Source organism: Salvelinus alpinus, chromosome 36 (assembly GCF_045679555.1).
Source record: "Salvelinus alpinus chromosome 36, SLU_Salpinus.1, whole genome shotgun sequence".
NCBI lineage: Eukaryota > Metazoa > Chordata > Actinopteri > Salmoniformes > Salmonidae > Salvelinus > Salvelinus alpinus.
The window spans coordinates 3,622,488-3,637,437 of record NC_092121.1 but is presented as its reverse complement, the minus strand read 5'-3'; the positions used below and the strand labels follow the sequence as shown (position 1 = coordinate 3,637,437).

The 14,950-nt window shown below is 47.4% G+C and overlaps 1 protein-coding gene and 1 non-coding gene across 3 annotated transcripts in view; both read right to left on the bottom strand.

The window, feature by feature from the left end:
• Positions 1 to 1,769: 1,769 nt before the first annotated feature.
• LOC139564914 (retinoic acid receptor alpha-like) overlaps positions 1,770 to 14,950 on the bottom strand; it is a 178,879-nt gene continuing 165,698 nt past the window's right edge. For both annotated transcript variants that reach the window (XM_071384818.1, XM_071384819.1), the window contains 6 exons: positions 8,052 to 8,193; positions 6,345 to 6,505; positions 5,936 to 6,112; positions 5,314 to 5,518; positions 4,832 to 4,990; positions 1,770 to 4,294 (listed from right to left, as the gene is read on the bottom strand). In XM_071384818.1, coding sequence (XP_071240919.1) covers positions 4,089 to 4,294; positions 4,832 to 4,990; positions 5,314 to 5,518; positions 5,936 to 6,112; positions 6,345 to 6,505; positions 8,052 to 8,193 — 1,050 coding nt within the window. In that variant the 3' untranslated portion in view covers positions 1,770 to 4,088. The remainder of the gene's footprint in view (positions 4,295 to 4,831; positions 4,991 to 5,313; positions 5,519 to 5,935; positions 6,113 to 6,344; positions 6,506 to 8,051; positions 8,194 to 14,950) is intronic.
• trnap-ugg (transfer RNA proline (anticodon UGG)) lies at positions 9,579 to 9,655 on the bottom strand. The gene has a single exon. It is a non-coding gene; the product is annotated as a tRNA-Pro (tRNA).

The following is a 14,950-nucleotide window of genomic DNA, read 5'->3' as shown; positions in this document are numbered from 1 at the left end:
TTAATTGGTCATACCTTCTATTGGAACCAATACTACAGCGTATGCAAATGTATACTCGAGAATACGGATGACCTAATGTCTTATTCCAGTGTTGTGCATCAAATATCACTGTTGTTGATAACACACATTACCAACATTACACACAGTTGTCTTCCTAGTTCCACATAATCTGTCACGGTTCCCCCTCCCAATAGGGCATACACCAACCTCTCTCCTTATTGCTACTGCTAATACACGTAACTCAGTGTTTGAATATCTTCTTGCTTATCTTTTAACCATGCATGTGGCTTACCTTCAGAATTTATAGGCAACCTTCTTATCATTATCCACAAACACTTTACTGCCTCACCGTCACTGCAGCTGGGACTTTCGACTCTTTTACAGATCTCACAGAGGAAAACCTACACTTGGGACCTATCCTATACGGAACCTACCCTAGACTGTATTGTCACTCATGGATCTCACAGAGGAAAACCTACACTTGGGACCTATCCTATACGGAACCTACCCTAGACTGTATTGTCACTCATGGATCTCACAGAGGAAACCCTCCACTCGGGACCTATCCTACACCTTATATTTACCTGGATCTCACAGAGGAAACCCTCCACTCGGGACCTATCCTACACCTTATATTTACCTGGATCTCACAGAGGAAAACCTCCACTCGGGACCTATCCTACACCTTATATTTACCTGGATCTCACAGAGGAAAACCTCCACTCGGGACCTATCCTACACCTTATATTTACCTGGATCTCACAGAGGAAAACCTACACCTTATGTTTACCTGGATCTCACAGAGGAAAACCTACACTCGGGACCTATCCTTAACGGAACCTACCCTACACCATATATTTACGACTGGTCGTAACACAATGAATAAACTCAGGCTTTCTAGGTCCGTATCTTATAATTGTTCAGCCTACGATTCTCATCTCCCCAAGATGTCAAAATGAGTGGAAGCTGGTGTTAATTCACCCATTGGGTCAATACAGCTGCATAAGACAAGACACTCACACAAGCACTACCATTTAACCCTTTCTTCTATGCCGAGTCTCCCCCTACACATCCGAACAGCCAATGCATCTCTGTTGCTAGACAGAACCTTCGTGATATCTGTTCTTCCTCACTTTATCTGACCTGACCACTGCCCCAAAGTGCTCACTCCTCCCCAACTCACCGCTGTCATGTTGACTCGTACCAGACTGCGTCTCTTCTCCTCCCATAGGATCCCGATAGCTATCAATAACATATCCGGACAGAATTACATTCCCCTCTCTCCCTCAGTGACATGAATAAGTATATTTCATATTCTCATAACCCAACAGCACTTAACTATTTTGGTCTTGCCCATTCACCCTCAATGGCGCACACACACACAATCCATGTCTCACTGGTCTCAAGGCTTAAAAATCCTTCTTTAACCCGCCTCCTCCCTCCGCTACACCGATTGAAGTGGATTTAACATGTCACATCAATAAGAGATGCCAACTTTCACCTGGATTCACCTGGTCAGTCTGTCATGGAAATAGTTGTTCCTAATGTTTTGTACACTCAGTGTTTTGTCTGAACTAAATTGAGGGGCCAATAAGGGAAGAAACCTGTAGTTTCTAACCATTAAAAAGGGTCTCTGAATCTCGTATTGGTTTTTGCAACGTGACCTGCTATAGTCCTCAGGTCCACCAAAATGCTGCTCTTAAAGTCCCACCACAATCGTATAAATGGTGGACCCACACCCAGTTAAGAAACATTTAAAAACACACAGATACACAGACATGTTTCTTTATTAAACGTTATTCTCTTCGTCCAATGATCTGGCATAATAAAAACATTTATTTATTTTATCCACAAATGCTGGTTGTGCATCCGATTGCATTACAAGTGAGTGCGGGGGGGGGGGGGGGGGGGGGGCAGTTGTGCGTTGTCATACTGGCTGCAGTGAGGTTGGCCACGAGCAGCGTTCGATCCGTTGTGTAGGGCAGATCCACTGCTACTGAACAGCAGAGGCAGTGGTGTTGTGGGGAAAGGAGATTGGTAGGTAAGTTACACTAGTGCGTAAACAGCAGGTAGAGAGGGGGGGGGGGGGGGGGGGTAGCTAACCTGATCCCAGATCAGTTTGTGCTGTCTTGCCCACTCCCATTTCATTGTCATGCATTGGCAAGACAGCACAAACTGATCTAAGGCCAGGCTAGGGGAATAGCTAGGTACTCGGATGTGACACAAGAGTCCGGGATGACAGACAGATGAATACTGATAGTGTGTAAACAGAGGCAGTTGTGTTGCTGTGATAGATAGAGAGAGGTGCCGATACTGTGAAACAGACTTACAGAGGCAGTGCTGTTGTGTGGTGGTGGGGGGGCAGGGGACTAGAGAGAGATGGGGAACATAGGCAGTGGTGTTGTGAGCATACTGATATCGGGTCACAGAGTTTACATGGACATAGATGGATACATCCTACTGACAATGTGCTACATAGGCAGTGGTGTTGTGAGCATACTGGTAATGTGGTACAGTTTGGGACTGACGGTGAGGGGGGGGGGTAGTGGAGGGCGGGGCATAGACATTGACAATGTGCTACAGTACAGAGGCAGTGGTACTGGGAGGGTAATACATACACTATCCAGACGTGGAATGAGGGAGGGACCACCTTGGGAAAGAGGGGGAGAAGGGGATCACGGAGCTGTTGGTCAACAAATTGTCATAAATCTTTCCTTTTTCATTTCAGGTGAAGTAGAAATGTAACTCAACGGCCGTGGTGGTCCTAGAAGTCAGCCCCTTCCTTAAGTGGTCTAAACAGTCGATTAGTGATCGATGCCTTCACTTCAGAAACCAAAACGAGAACAAAAAAAGCTGAACATAAAAAGGCTTTGACAATGTCAAAAGAAGGTCTGGAGTCCGTGTACTTTAAAAAGGAGGAATACATCTTATGTACATTTTGTCACGGCTGCTATTTTCGTACAGAGCATCTTCATAACCCCACAACGACTTGACTCTCGATCATAGAGCCACTGTGTTGTCTTTTATTTTCCACCCACAAAAAAAATAAAAAATTACTGTAAACAGAACAAAACAGAGAGATGCCAACCCAACCCGGTCCAGTTTGTGTATCAATTTGATCCAACCTGTGAACGTGACAGTGCAAGAGGTCTCGTGCATAAAGTGAATTGCATCTGAAATTTTTGTTCTACTTATCTTTCGATTTGATAGAAGAAAAAAAAAAATTTCCACTGTGACTACTTAGTGTGCCGATATTCCTGGGTGAAACGAAGAGAACAAACCACTAGTTCTGGGGAGGTGGGGGGGGGGGGGGGGGAATCACAAGTTCGAAGAACAGTGTGAGAAAAAAAACTGGAAAAAAGACATTCCACCTGGACAATTCAAATTGCAATCATTACTTTTTCAATATATATATTTATATTTCCATATATCTTTTGTAAGAAAAAAAAAATCAGTCTCTTGTATAGGAGAAGGTGAGGCAGCCCCCCCCTTCGAGCCCCCCATTTGCTGTCCCTGACAACATTTAAGGATGACTCGTGCCCAATGTCTAGTGGTCCGTCTGTCTGACTAATTCCCTGCAGAAAGACGTGTGTCTTGTCGACCCCTTCGCCCCAGGTCTGACGGGCACCGAGCCTGAATTCCCGTCCAACGTCTTAAGGGGGATAGAGGAGGAACAGCGAGTCGTCACTGAGGAGAGTAAACAGAACATCTCAGATTAAACTCCTTGTGCAGCGGCACCCGATCCCTGGTGCTGGTTCTGAGGCATGTCTATGGTTGTGGTGGGGGGGTAATGGGGATAGTGCCATCCAGGTGAGATGCCCCGCCCCCCCCCCCCCCCTATTGTTCAGTCAAGTATGATGGGTTCGGCCCCGTTTCGGTGCCCGGTCTGGGTCTGAGATAGGGGGAGTGGGGGGGACGGCTGTCTGTCCATTGAGGCCTACGTTTGCCGTCAAAGTCCGTCCTGGTTGGGCCCGGGCTTGGCCCTCTTCCTAACCCCACTCCACTCTGGCCTGGTTTGTCACAGTGTGGGAGTCTGTAGTCATGCCTTCTGGCTGTCCCTGCCTGGGGGGGTGGTGGTGGACCCCCATCTAAGGGGAGGGTGCAGGTGGGCTGCTGCGAGCTGAACTGGGGGACAGGCTGGGGCTGCAGCTGCCTGGTGGGGCCCCTCCTCCGCTGGAGCGGCCCCCGCTTGCCCCCTGGCCCTCCAGGCCCTCGGAGTTCTCCAGCATCTCCTGGATGAGAGGGGGCATGGAGCCTGGGATCTCCATCTTCAGAGTGATCACTCGCTCCGCTCCTGGAGGAGGAGAGGGATGGAGGGAGGGAGAGGGAGGGAGAAGAGAGAGGCAGAGAGAGAGGGTCATGTGTTATGTGTTCCACAAGGTTCGGCCACTACAGCAAAATGTCGTATGAATGACCATAAACATTTATCTTCAAATAAATGGCGCATGATATAGCTACAAATGGCAGTATTGCTGCGTTGAGACTCGGGCTGGATTAATGCAGGGGTTTACAAAGGCCCTGGGCCCAACCAAGTAGGGTGCCCAAGAGGCAAAAAAAATAACAACAAATATACAAATCACAGGAGCCAACTCTCAAAGTTCAAAATACACCAAAGAGCATAATTTAGCCACAGAGGATAAATAGTTTCTAGAAAATTAACTGTGGATTAAGTTGCACAACAAGCACATACAGGTAACTGCCAAAAATAAAGTCTACACCAACATAAAACAATACAGTCTACCAAGCTACCAATGACATCACACTGGAAGAAGTTTAAGCTACCATATATATATTTTAAAAAACAACGCAGTGTACAGGCGTGCTCTCTCACCCTTGGCGCTGATGCTCCTGAGGTCCGTGATCTTCATCAGCATCTTGGGGAACATGTGCGGTTTGTGAGGCCTCCTCTTCCTCACGTAGATCTTCAGAGCCTCCAGTAGGGGCTCCTGTAGCAAGTCCACCTTGTCTGCCTGCTCCAGATCCTGACGGTCTACACACACACACACACAAAACAAAGAAAAACACATCCTTAATACCCAAACTTTACGCTCAAAGAGCACGTCCAACCGTGGCATGATTCACACAGCAGCATGATAAACAGTAGCATTATCCACATGCAGTATTAGGCAAACTCACGTCTTCACACTAGTAATACACACAGCTGACAAAAACACACTAGTTGCTATGCCACAGCTGAGACTTGTTTGTACTCATTTGCTGGAAAACAATGACAATTGGCCTCTTTCGACCTCAACTCCCGGGCCCTGACAGGAGTGTAACGGCTGGACCAGAATCCGAGCAGCGGTGCAGTACCTCCACACAGCAGACAGATGCCGCTGAGCAGGCCGGTCTCGGCGTCATCCATCTCCAGAGGGAGGAGTGTTTGGGCGAAGGCGAACACCAGGTCTGTGAGCGGGCCGAAGCCCGCGTTGTGCATCTGGGTCCTGTTCAGGGTCAGCCCGTCTGAGAAGGTCATGGTGTCCTGGTCTGGAGTGTAGCGCGTGCATATCCTCAGAATCTGAGACGGAGGGATTGAGATGTAGAGGGGGAAGGAGGGAGTGGGGAGTAAGTAAGTCTTGCAAGAGCCTTGGCTCATCGGAGCAGATCTCCTGTTTCTGTAGAGTGAGGAAGCTGGATGTGCAAGTACACCCCGTGGACAGGATGCTATACTACTGCAGGGCCTTCCTTCTATCTCCTTAATGCTGAGCGCCAAGCAGAGACGCATCGCCCCATTTTTAATGACTCGGGGGATCAAACTCCCAACCTTCCAATCTCAGGACGGACACTAACCACAAGGCCACTGAGTTAGTTGGAAAGGGAGGTGGAGCACAAATATATTGTATAGTGGTGTTCCCTTTTTGTAGATGTTTTGCTGTTTGTAATAAATATATATATGTCCTAGTGTGTGTGTGTGTGTCCTGATGCGTCTCCTCACCAGTATGTCCAGACAGGCAGCCTTGAGCAGGGTGATCTGGTCAGCGATAGTGAGGGTGGTGAAGCCCGGCAGATGTTTGGCAAACTCCACCGTCTTGATGATACACTTAGTGGACAGCTCACTGAACTTATCCCATAGGTTTACGTCTAGAGCCACGCGGTGCTCTGCACTGTTATTCTATAGGGAGGGGGAAGGGAGGGGGAGAATGCGAGAGGGAGAGAGGCATATTATTCTGTGGTTCTACAAATACAGCGGTTGGCATGTTGAGAGTGCAAAGAGTGTATGATTGTCAGCGTTTGGTGTACCCAAACATATTGGCAGAGTGAGGGTAATGTTTGTGTACGTGTAACTTGTCGGTGTGCGTGCACGTGCTTGTGCGTACGTGCTTGTGCGCGTGTGTGTCACTCACCGTGGTGTATTTGCCCAGCTGACAGAGCGAGGGAAAAGTCTCCTTATGGGCCTTGCGAACGCGTTCGATCATCTGCTCCGTCTCGGTACTCAGCACGTAGATCTCCGGACACTCGGGCTTCTTCTCCTCCTTCTTCTTCTTGTTCCGGTCGTTCCTCACCGCTGAGAGCGAGAGAGAAGGAGATGGAGAGAGTTATCCTCTAGGCTCAAATGACAATTCCCGAGGATGTGGGAGCGTTAACGGCTCCAGGTCGACCTCGCAATCGTCACATAGCCGTGCCATCCCCAACCAAAGAGACAAGCTAGACATTGTATGGCGGGGGAACACACACATCAACCACTAAATGGAATTGTATATGAGAGAGAGAGAGAGAGAAAGGATTGGAAAGATGAAGGGAGCCATGATAGATAAGATGCTTTATTTTTACTGTTCACTATGTGTGTGTGCTGTTGTTCCCCAGAGACAGAGCTGCCAGCGTGGGCCCAGAAAACACAACCTAATGAAGCCATTAAAGAACTATTAGCCTGGCGCTCCAATCAGTCCTGACACACACACAGAAACTGGAAAACGGAGATGCCCCTCCCCCCCATCCAACTCATCATCAAACTTTGATTATTTCAATCAGCTGTGTAGTGCTATGGCAAACACCAAAACATGCACCCAGGAGAGGGGGGGGGGGGGGGCAGGACGGAGTTAGGGAAACCCTGCTGTACATGACATGTGATAATGACATGTGCCTCCGCTTGTTGTGAGTGTGTGTGGCGGGTGGGGTGGTGGGGTGTAGGTATTTGAGTAAATAGCATCAGGGTGTCAAACCCCAGAGATCAGAGTCTTCGTGTCAGTGGTTCTATGTCAAAAAGGATGACAGGTTGACCGAGATGTCAAGGTCCGGTCACAAAGGTCAGTCAAGGGGATTTAAGACAGCCCTGGACACACGCGTAGCCCAGCTACACAACTCAATATAGATCCCAGTTTAAAAGCAAAACACACACATCGGATTTTGTCAAATGAATACGTTATTTTTTTTAACACCACAAACACAGCGCTACATCCCAGGTGTAGTAACATGCTCCCCGCCACTAGATGGCAGTGGTTGATTTCCCTAGCGGCCTTGACTGGGATGAATGTTGATATAAACCAGCGGCTCAGCGCACTGAGGAGGATAACTCACTTACAGGGGCGGGGGCAAAGAGGACGAAGTGCTAGGAGATTGTTTCGGCGCTTAGCCTCGTGGAAACCCATAGGGGGATATACAGTGCATGTGAGCATGTGTGTGGTGGAAGTGGAGACGGGCATGGGACTAAGGGAGGGAAGCCATCATGGTGGGTTGTACATTATTGCTCCTTGATATAAAAAATTTCTTGAAATGTGTTGGAGCCATCAGTTTTTGTCACGTCAGTGTGTGGTGCTTTGAACATTACTTCGGGAAGACGTTTCTTGGGAGACAGCATTTCACTCAGAAGAGACAGACAGACGCGAGACAGAGACGAGAGAGAGAGAGAGAGAGACGAGAGAGAGAGACACGAGAGAGAGAGACACGAGAGACACACACAGAGCGAGAGAGAGAGAGAGAGAGACACACACAGAGAGAGAGAGAGCGAGCGAGAGCGAGAGCGAGAGCGAGAGAGAGAGACATGTTTCCCATGCTAATAAAGCCCCTTAAATTGAATTGGGGGGAGAAAGACAGAGACAGGTAATGGTACTCACACTCCTTGGACATGCCCACTTCTAAACACTTCTGCAGGCGGCAGTACTGGCAGCGGTTGCGGGTGACCTTGTTGATGATGCAGCCTTTCTCGCGATGACAGGTGTACACCATGTTCTTCTGGATGCTTCGGCGGAAGAAACCCTGAGAGGAGAAGAGAGGTCGGGTGTTACATTTGCTCTATTTGCTCAATAATTTTTTTTATAATTGAAAAAATATATATATATAAAAGCGGGAGAGAAGGGGAGAAAGATTGCTGTTACATTCTGGTTTTTCTTTGACAAAATAAGCCTATGAATGACATGCGTTGATGCCAATGTAGCATCACGGAACTGAGAAAGAGAGAGGGGCCATAAAAGGTTCTTGACCTAAAAATGCTCGTTTTAGATAGCAGCGGTATCATTGCGATAGTAAAACTAGAACAGGCCAGTTTGTGTGTGGAGACGGAAGGATAGAATGACCAACGGTGTCAACAAGTCACATGACAAAGGACACCGCATAGGTGACAGGCTCTAACATCCAATGACACTCAACATGCTGGTGAGTGATGTTCAAACGTGTGGGTCTTGGCCCAAAACTCTCGTGTTGACCTATGGAGGGCGAGTGACAACAACATCAGTACATACGTAATAGTGATTGGGGGGGGGGGGGGGGGTAGTTACATATCAGGATATTATTTTTGACGCTATGTCGTATCGTTTTAACAATACCGCGATACTATTTGTGCGCCAGTCGGCTGTACCTGCACCCAGTATTTTTCCTTCATAGCCTGTTCTCCATCTTCTTTATAAAAACGGGAGCCAATTTGTTTTCAGCACATTTATTTCCATGACTGATCGAAACTCGTTTTCTCACGGCTCTCTCTTGTCCCTCTGCAGCAGACATACGATGAGCGATATGTTCGGAACATCCGAGTCTCGATAAAAATCACAGTATCGAATGTCAATAAAATTGTGAGAATCTTAAAACACATCGTATCGGCACCTAAGTATTGTCATATTGTATAGAGAGGTCCTTTGCAATTCCCAGCTCTAATATGTAACAGGCTGTCTTCACACACACACAAACACACACAACCCCCAATGACTCAATACGACACATCAACTTCCTTAAAATGAGTGCCCACACAGTGTTCAACTTCCCTTTCTGTGTGTCTGTGTCACGGAGCGTATTGTCCCACCACGTGTTTCTCCACAGTGACTAACCGTGGCACCACCGCCACACGTGCTACGCTCTACTCTGAATCATGCCCGATCACACTCTGCTATTTGGGCATTCTAAAACGAGGCTGTTAACATATTTCGGGACGTGACTTTTACAACCCACTAAGCTGAGGGAAATGTGCGAGCTTTGGCAGCGCGTGCACACTTTAGGTGCCAATAGCGCAATTTGAAGGGGGAAAGTGTGTGTGTGTGTGTGTATGGGAACGAGAACGTTCGCGGGGCATTAACAGTTGGCATTTTAGTCATTTAACAGATGTTTCTATTCAGAGCGTCTTACACATTTTCGTACCTTCTTTTTTGTTGTATTGGTCCCCTGTGGGAAATCGAACCCACAACCCTGGCGTTCCAAGCGCCGTGCTCTACCAACTGAGCTACACGGGACCATTAAGTGCGTTTGCGCATGTGTCTGTATGTGTATCTATGCGGCTGTGTGGGCCTAGCTTGGCTAGGGGCTAGGTTAGTTGTGCCACACTGGGTGGGCATTAACTCACCAGTCTAAGCGCCAATGAGCTCCCCTTGGTTAATCCCTTAAGGGGCTTATGGGTAGGCAGGGCCTGGTGGCATCGGGGGAGCTTCACATTAACTCCCATTCCTCTTAATTACTCTCTAAAAAAGGGAAGACGAAGCCCACCAGCTGCTGCCCTCCTCGCCCACAGAGGCGATGGCGGCGAGAGACTGACAGGCAAGTAGTGTGGGAAGCGTTCAACCTATTGTGTTACGTGTGCGTGCGAGACGTTTGGCAAATACAACGCATGTTCCACCGTCATCTTGTGAATGTCTTGATCTTGGTCACCGATCAGAACATTGACAGCGAACAGTGCGGATTTAATAGCGTTTGTGTGCTGGAGTCATTCGTACAGAGTCATTCGTACAGAGTCCTTCGTACAGAGTCCTTCGTACAGAGTCCTTTGTACAGAGTCCTTTGTACAGAGTCCTTCGTACAGAGTCCTTCGTACAGAGTCCTTCGTACAGAGTCCTTCGTACAGAGTCCTTCGTACAGAGTCCTTCGTACAGAGTCATTCGTACAGAGTCCTTCGTACAGAGTCCTTCGTACAGAGTCATTCGTACAGAGTCATTCGTACAGAGTCATTTGTACAGAGACCAACAGAAGCGGAGAGCCTTTGTTGCTGACCTATAAAACATGTCATCGAGACGGGATGACTGAGTGATGGCATACAGAGAGGAAAGAGGGTGCTGGACAGAAACACACGGAGTAGACCAAACATTAGGAACGCCTTCCTAATATTGAGTTGCACCCCCTTTTGCCCTCAGAACAGCCTCAGAACACCATGGACTCTACAAGGTGTCGAAAGCGTTCCACAGGGATGCTGGCCCATGTTGACTCCAATGCTTCCCACAGTTGTGTCAAGTAGGCTGGATGTCCTTTGGGTGGTGGACCATTCTTGATACACACGGGAAACTGTTGAGTGTGAAAAAACCTTTTGACACAAATCAGTGCGCCTGGCACCTACTACCATACCCTGTTCAAAGGTACTTAAATATTTGGTCTTGCCCATTCACCCTCTGAATGGCACACGTACACAACCCATGTCTCAATTGTCTCAAGGCTTAAAAATCCTTCTTTAACCCGTCTCCTCCCCTTCATCTACACTGATTGAAGTTTGATTTAACAGGTGACATCAATAAGGGATCATAGTTTTCACCTGGTCAGTCGGTCATGGAAAGAGCAGGTGGTCCTAATGTTTTGTACACTCAGAGTATATGTGAAATAAATAGGAAAACAGAAAAGACAGAAAAGACAGATGAATATTTGAAAAGACAGGTCAAGAACAAAAACATACAGGTGGACAGATAGACAGAGAGAAGACGAGTAGAGGGTACAGACAGACAGACAAGGCAAGCAAACAAACAAATCAGACGTAAACAGAGGGCAAATACAAACAGACAGAAAGTGACGAATAAACAGGCTGTAAAGAAAGAGAAACGGAGAGCAAATGTGGCCAGATTTGCAGCCAGATGCACAGGCTAATGAACTGATGCCCTGCAGCAACTAAGAGTATTGCTCGTGGCGGCGATTTGTGTGCCCCTCTGGTGCTGCGCTTTGCCCAGCAATATCACTAATCCACTCCATCGTGCACGCCCACACACAATTGTGGGGGAGATTAAGTGGCGACAGCCCCTAATGTTGGCAGACCAGAGCTGGTGTGTGTGTGTGTGTGTGTGTGTGTGTGTGTGTGTGTGTGTGTGTGTGTGTGTGTGTGTGTGTGTGGTGGCAGAACAGCGTTGGTATGGCTTCGGCAGCGTGCACAGGCCAGGCCAAACACTCCTCTGATCTGAGCCCTGTATGAAGGTCAGGTGACCCGTTAAGCCCCTCCCTAACCCCCCTTTGTCTGTCGCCCTCAACCAGGATCAACAGAGCTGACATGGATGACTTGAAACGTACCATACATTAGCAAACATAGCACATCTGATGTCGGCCATTTTGTGCCAAATGGCCCTGGTTTCCTCGACTTGTGGGCTTTGTAAAGGTAGGGAAATGCAACTGAATGCAGCCGGTGATGGAGTCAGTGTGGACATGATGGGGCGTGAATCTAGCCCCGTTTCACTGGGTGCGGTCACATAGTGAACATACTGTATGTAAGCCTACCCTCCCAGCAGAAGGTAGTCATGTTACAACAGAGGCACTGCCAATGTGATGGGTGATGCCCTCTCCACATGCCAGAGGAGATTCCTGTGCCCAGTTTGGCAACGGCACTGCTTGGCACGGCAGTGGCACAACCATGAGAATCTCTCCATTCCAGTTAAGCCCTTTTACTGGGTAAGTCTCCGTGCTATCACATTTATAGACTCAACTCCCACTGATGCAAACAGCAAATTCTTCATCACATCTGGCATTAGTATCAGGTCAACTTGGAATCCATGGAGAACTAGGAGTAAGCACTAACTAAAACAGAAAGGTCTCTATTGTTGTGCTAGTGGTGTGTGTTTGATGCTTTATGGGATCATGCTGCCCTACACAGGCCAATCAGCATCAAACACAGGCCAATCAGCATCAAACACAGGCCAATCAGCATCAAACACAAGGCACAGATACAACAGTAGAGCGAGACCCTACTCCCCGTGCTACAGCTACAGTTGAAGTCGAAAGTGTACATACACTTAGGTTGTCATTAAAACCCATTAAAACTCATTTTTCAACCACTCATTTTTCAACAACAAACTATAGTTTTGGCAAGTTGGTTAGGACATCTACTTTGTCCATGACAAGTAATTTTTCCAACAATTGTTTACAGACAGATTATTTCACTTATAATGCACTGTATCACAATTCCAGTGGGTCAGACGTTTACATACACTAAGTTGACTGTGCCTTTAAACAGCTTGGAAAATTCTAGAAAATTATGTCATGGCTTTATCCCACGTGGTGTGATCATAACAACATACAGGAACTCAAGTCCTTCTGTTCACCGGACTTAGAATTCCTCACAATCAAATGTCGACCGCATTATCTACCAAGTGAATTCTCTTCGATTATAATCACAGCCGTATATATTCCCCCCCAAGCAGACACATCGATGGCCCTGAACGAACTTTATTTGACTATGTAAACTGGAAACCACATATCCTGAGGCTGCATTCATTGTAGCTGGGGATTTTAACAAGGCTAATCTGAAAACAAGACTCCCTAAATTCAATCAGCATATCGATTGCGCAACCAGGGCTGGTAAAACCCTGGATCATTGTCATTCTAACTTCCGCGATGCATATATGGCCCTCCCCCGCCCTCCTTTCGGTAAAGCTGACCACGACTCCATTTTGTTGCTTCCAGCCTACAGACAGAAACTAAAACAAGAAGCTCCCGCGCTCAGGTCTGTTCAACGCTGGTCCGACCAATCTGATTCCACGCTTCAAGACTGCTTCGATCACGTGGATTGGGATATGTTCCGCATTGCGTCCAACAACAACATTGGCGAATACGCTGATTCGGTGAGCAAGTTCATTAGAAAGTGCATCATCGATGTCGTACCCACAGCAACTATTAAAACGTTCCCAAACCAGAAACCGTGGATTGATGGTAGCATTCGCGCGAACCACTGCTTTTAACCAGGGCAAGGTGACCGGAAACATGACCGAATACAAACAGTGTAGCTATTCCCTCCGCAAGGCAATCAAACAAGCTAAGCGTCAGTAGAGACAAAGTAGAGTTGCAGCATCATGTTGTTGGGGTGCTTTGCTGCAGGAGGGACTGGTGCACTTCACAAAATAGATGGCATCATGAGGTAGGAAAATTATGTGGATATATTGAAGCAACATCTCAAGACATCAGTCAGGAAGTTAAAGCTTGGTTGCAAATGGGTCTTCCAAATGGACAATAACCCCAAGCATACTTCCAAAGTTGTGGCAAAATGATTTAAGGACAACAAAGTCAAGATATTGGAGTGGCCATCACAAAGCCCTGACCGCAATCCCATAAAACATTTGTGGGCAGAACTGAAAAAGTGTGTGCGAGCAAGGAGGAGGCCTACAAACCTGACTCAGTTACACCAGCTCAGTCAGGAGGAATGGACCGAAATTCACCCACCTTATTGTGGGAAGCTTGTGGAAGGCTGCCCAAAACATTTGACCCGAGTTAAACAATTTAAAAGCTACCAAATACTAATTGAGTGTATGTAAACTTCTGACCCACTGGGAATGTGATGAAAGAAATAAATGCTGAAATAAATCACTCGACTATTATTCTGACATTTCACATTCTTAAAATAAAGTGGTGATCTTAACTGACCTAAGACAGGGAATTTTTACGAGGATTAAATGTCAGGAAAAACTGAGTTTTAAATGTATTTGGCTAAGGTGTATGTAAACCTCCAACTGTATCTAGGAACTGATCTAGAAAGACTAGCGCAGGTCAACACTCCCTAGAAAGAGAGTGCGAGAGTGACACCCTCTCAGTCCCTCAAATATGCATCACAATATCACAGCCCGTCCAACGCATACCACAGCCGACATGAAATAATCATGATGGAACAAGACCATGGTGCTTGCCTACGGAGCTGTGAGGGGAACGGCACCTCCGTACCTTCAGGCTCTGATCAGGCCCTACACCCAAACAAGGGCACTGCGTTCATCCACCTCTGGCCTGCTCGCCTCCCTACCTCTGAGGAAGTACAGTTCCCGCTCAGCCCAGTCAAAACTGTTCGCTGCTCTGGCACCCCAATGGTGGAACAAACTCCCTCACGACGCCAGGTCAGCGGAGTCAATCACCACCTTCCGGAGACACCTGAAACCCCACCTCTTTAAGGAATACCTAGGATAGGATAAAGTAATCCTTCTAACCCCCCCCTTAAAAGAGTTAGATGCACTATTGTAAAGTGGTTGTTCCACTGGATATCATAAGGTGAATGCACCAATTTGTAAGTCGCTCTGGATAAGAGCGTCTGCTAAATGACTTAAATGTAATGTAAATGTAATGGAAAGAGGTGAGCTAGGTGACTACGCCACGGTGCAAACACCGGGATGGTGAAACTCCCCTACCACTCTTCGTGCAGTCCAGGGCTGTGATTTTATTATGCCGTCTAAGTGTACGTCCCAAAAGGCACCTCTCAAAAGGGTACAATTTGCAGTCTCATGCAGTCTCAGGGAGGAACTCTTTCTCTCTTATTCTGCTATGGGCCGGAATGAGGGTTCTAACCTGTAAGTGGCCATCTCGGATTCAGCTG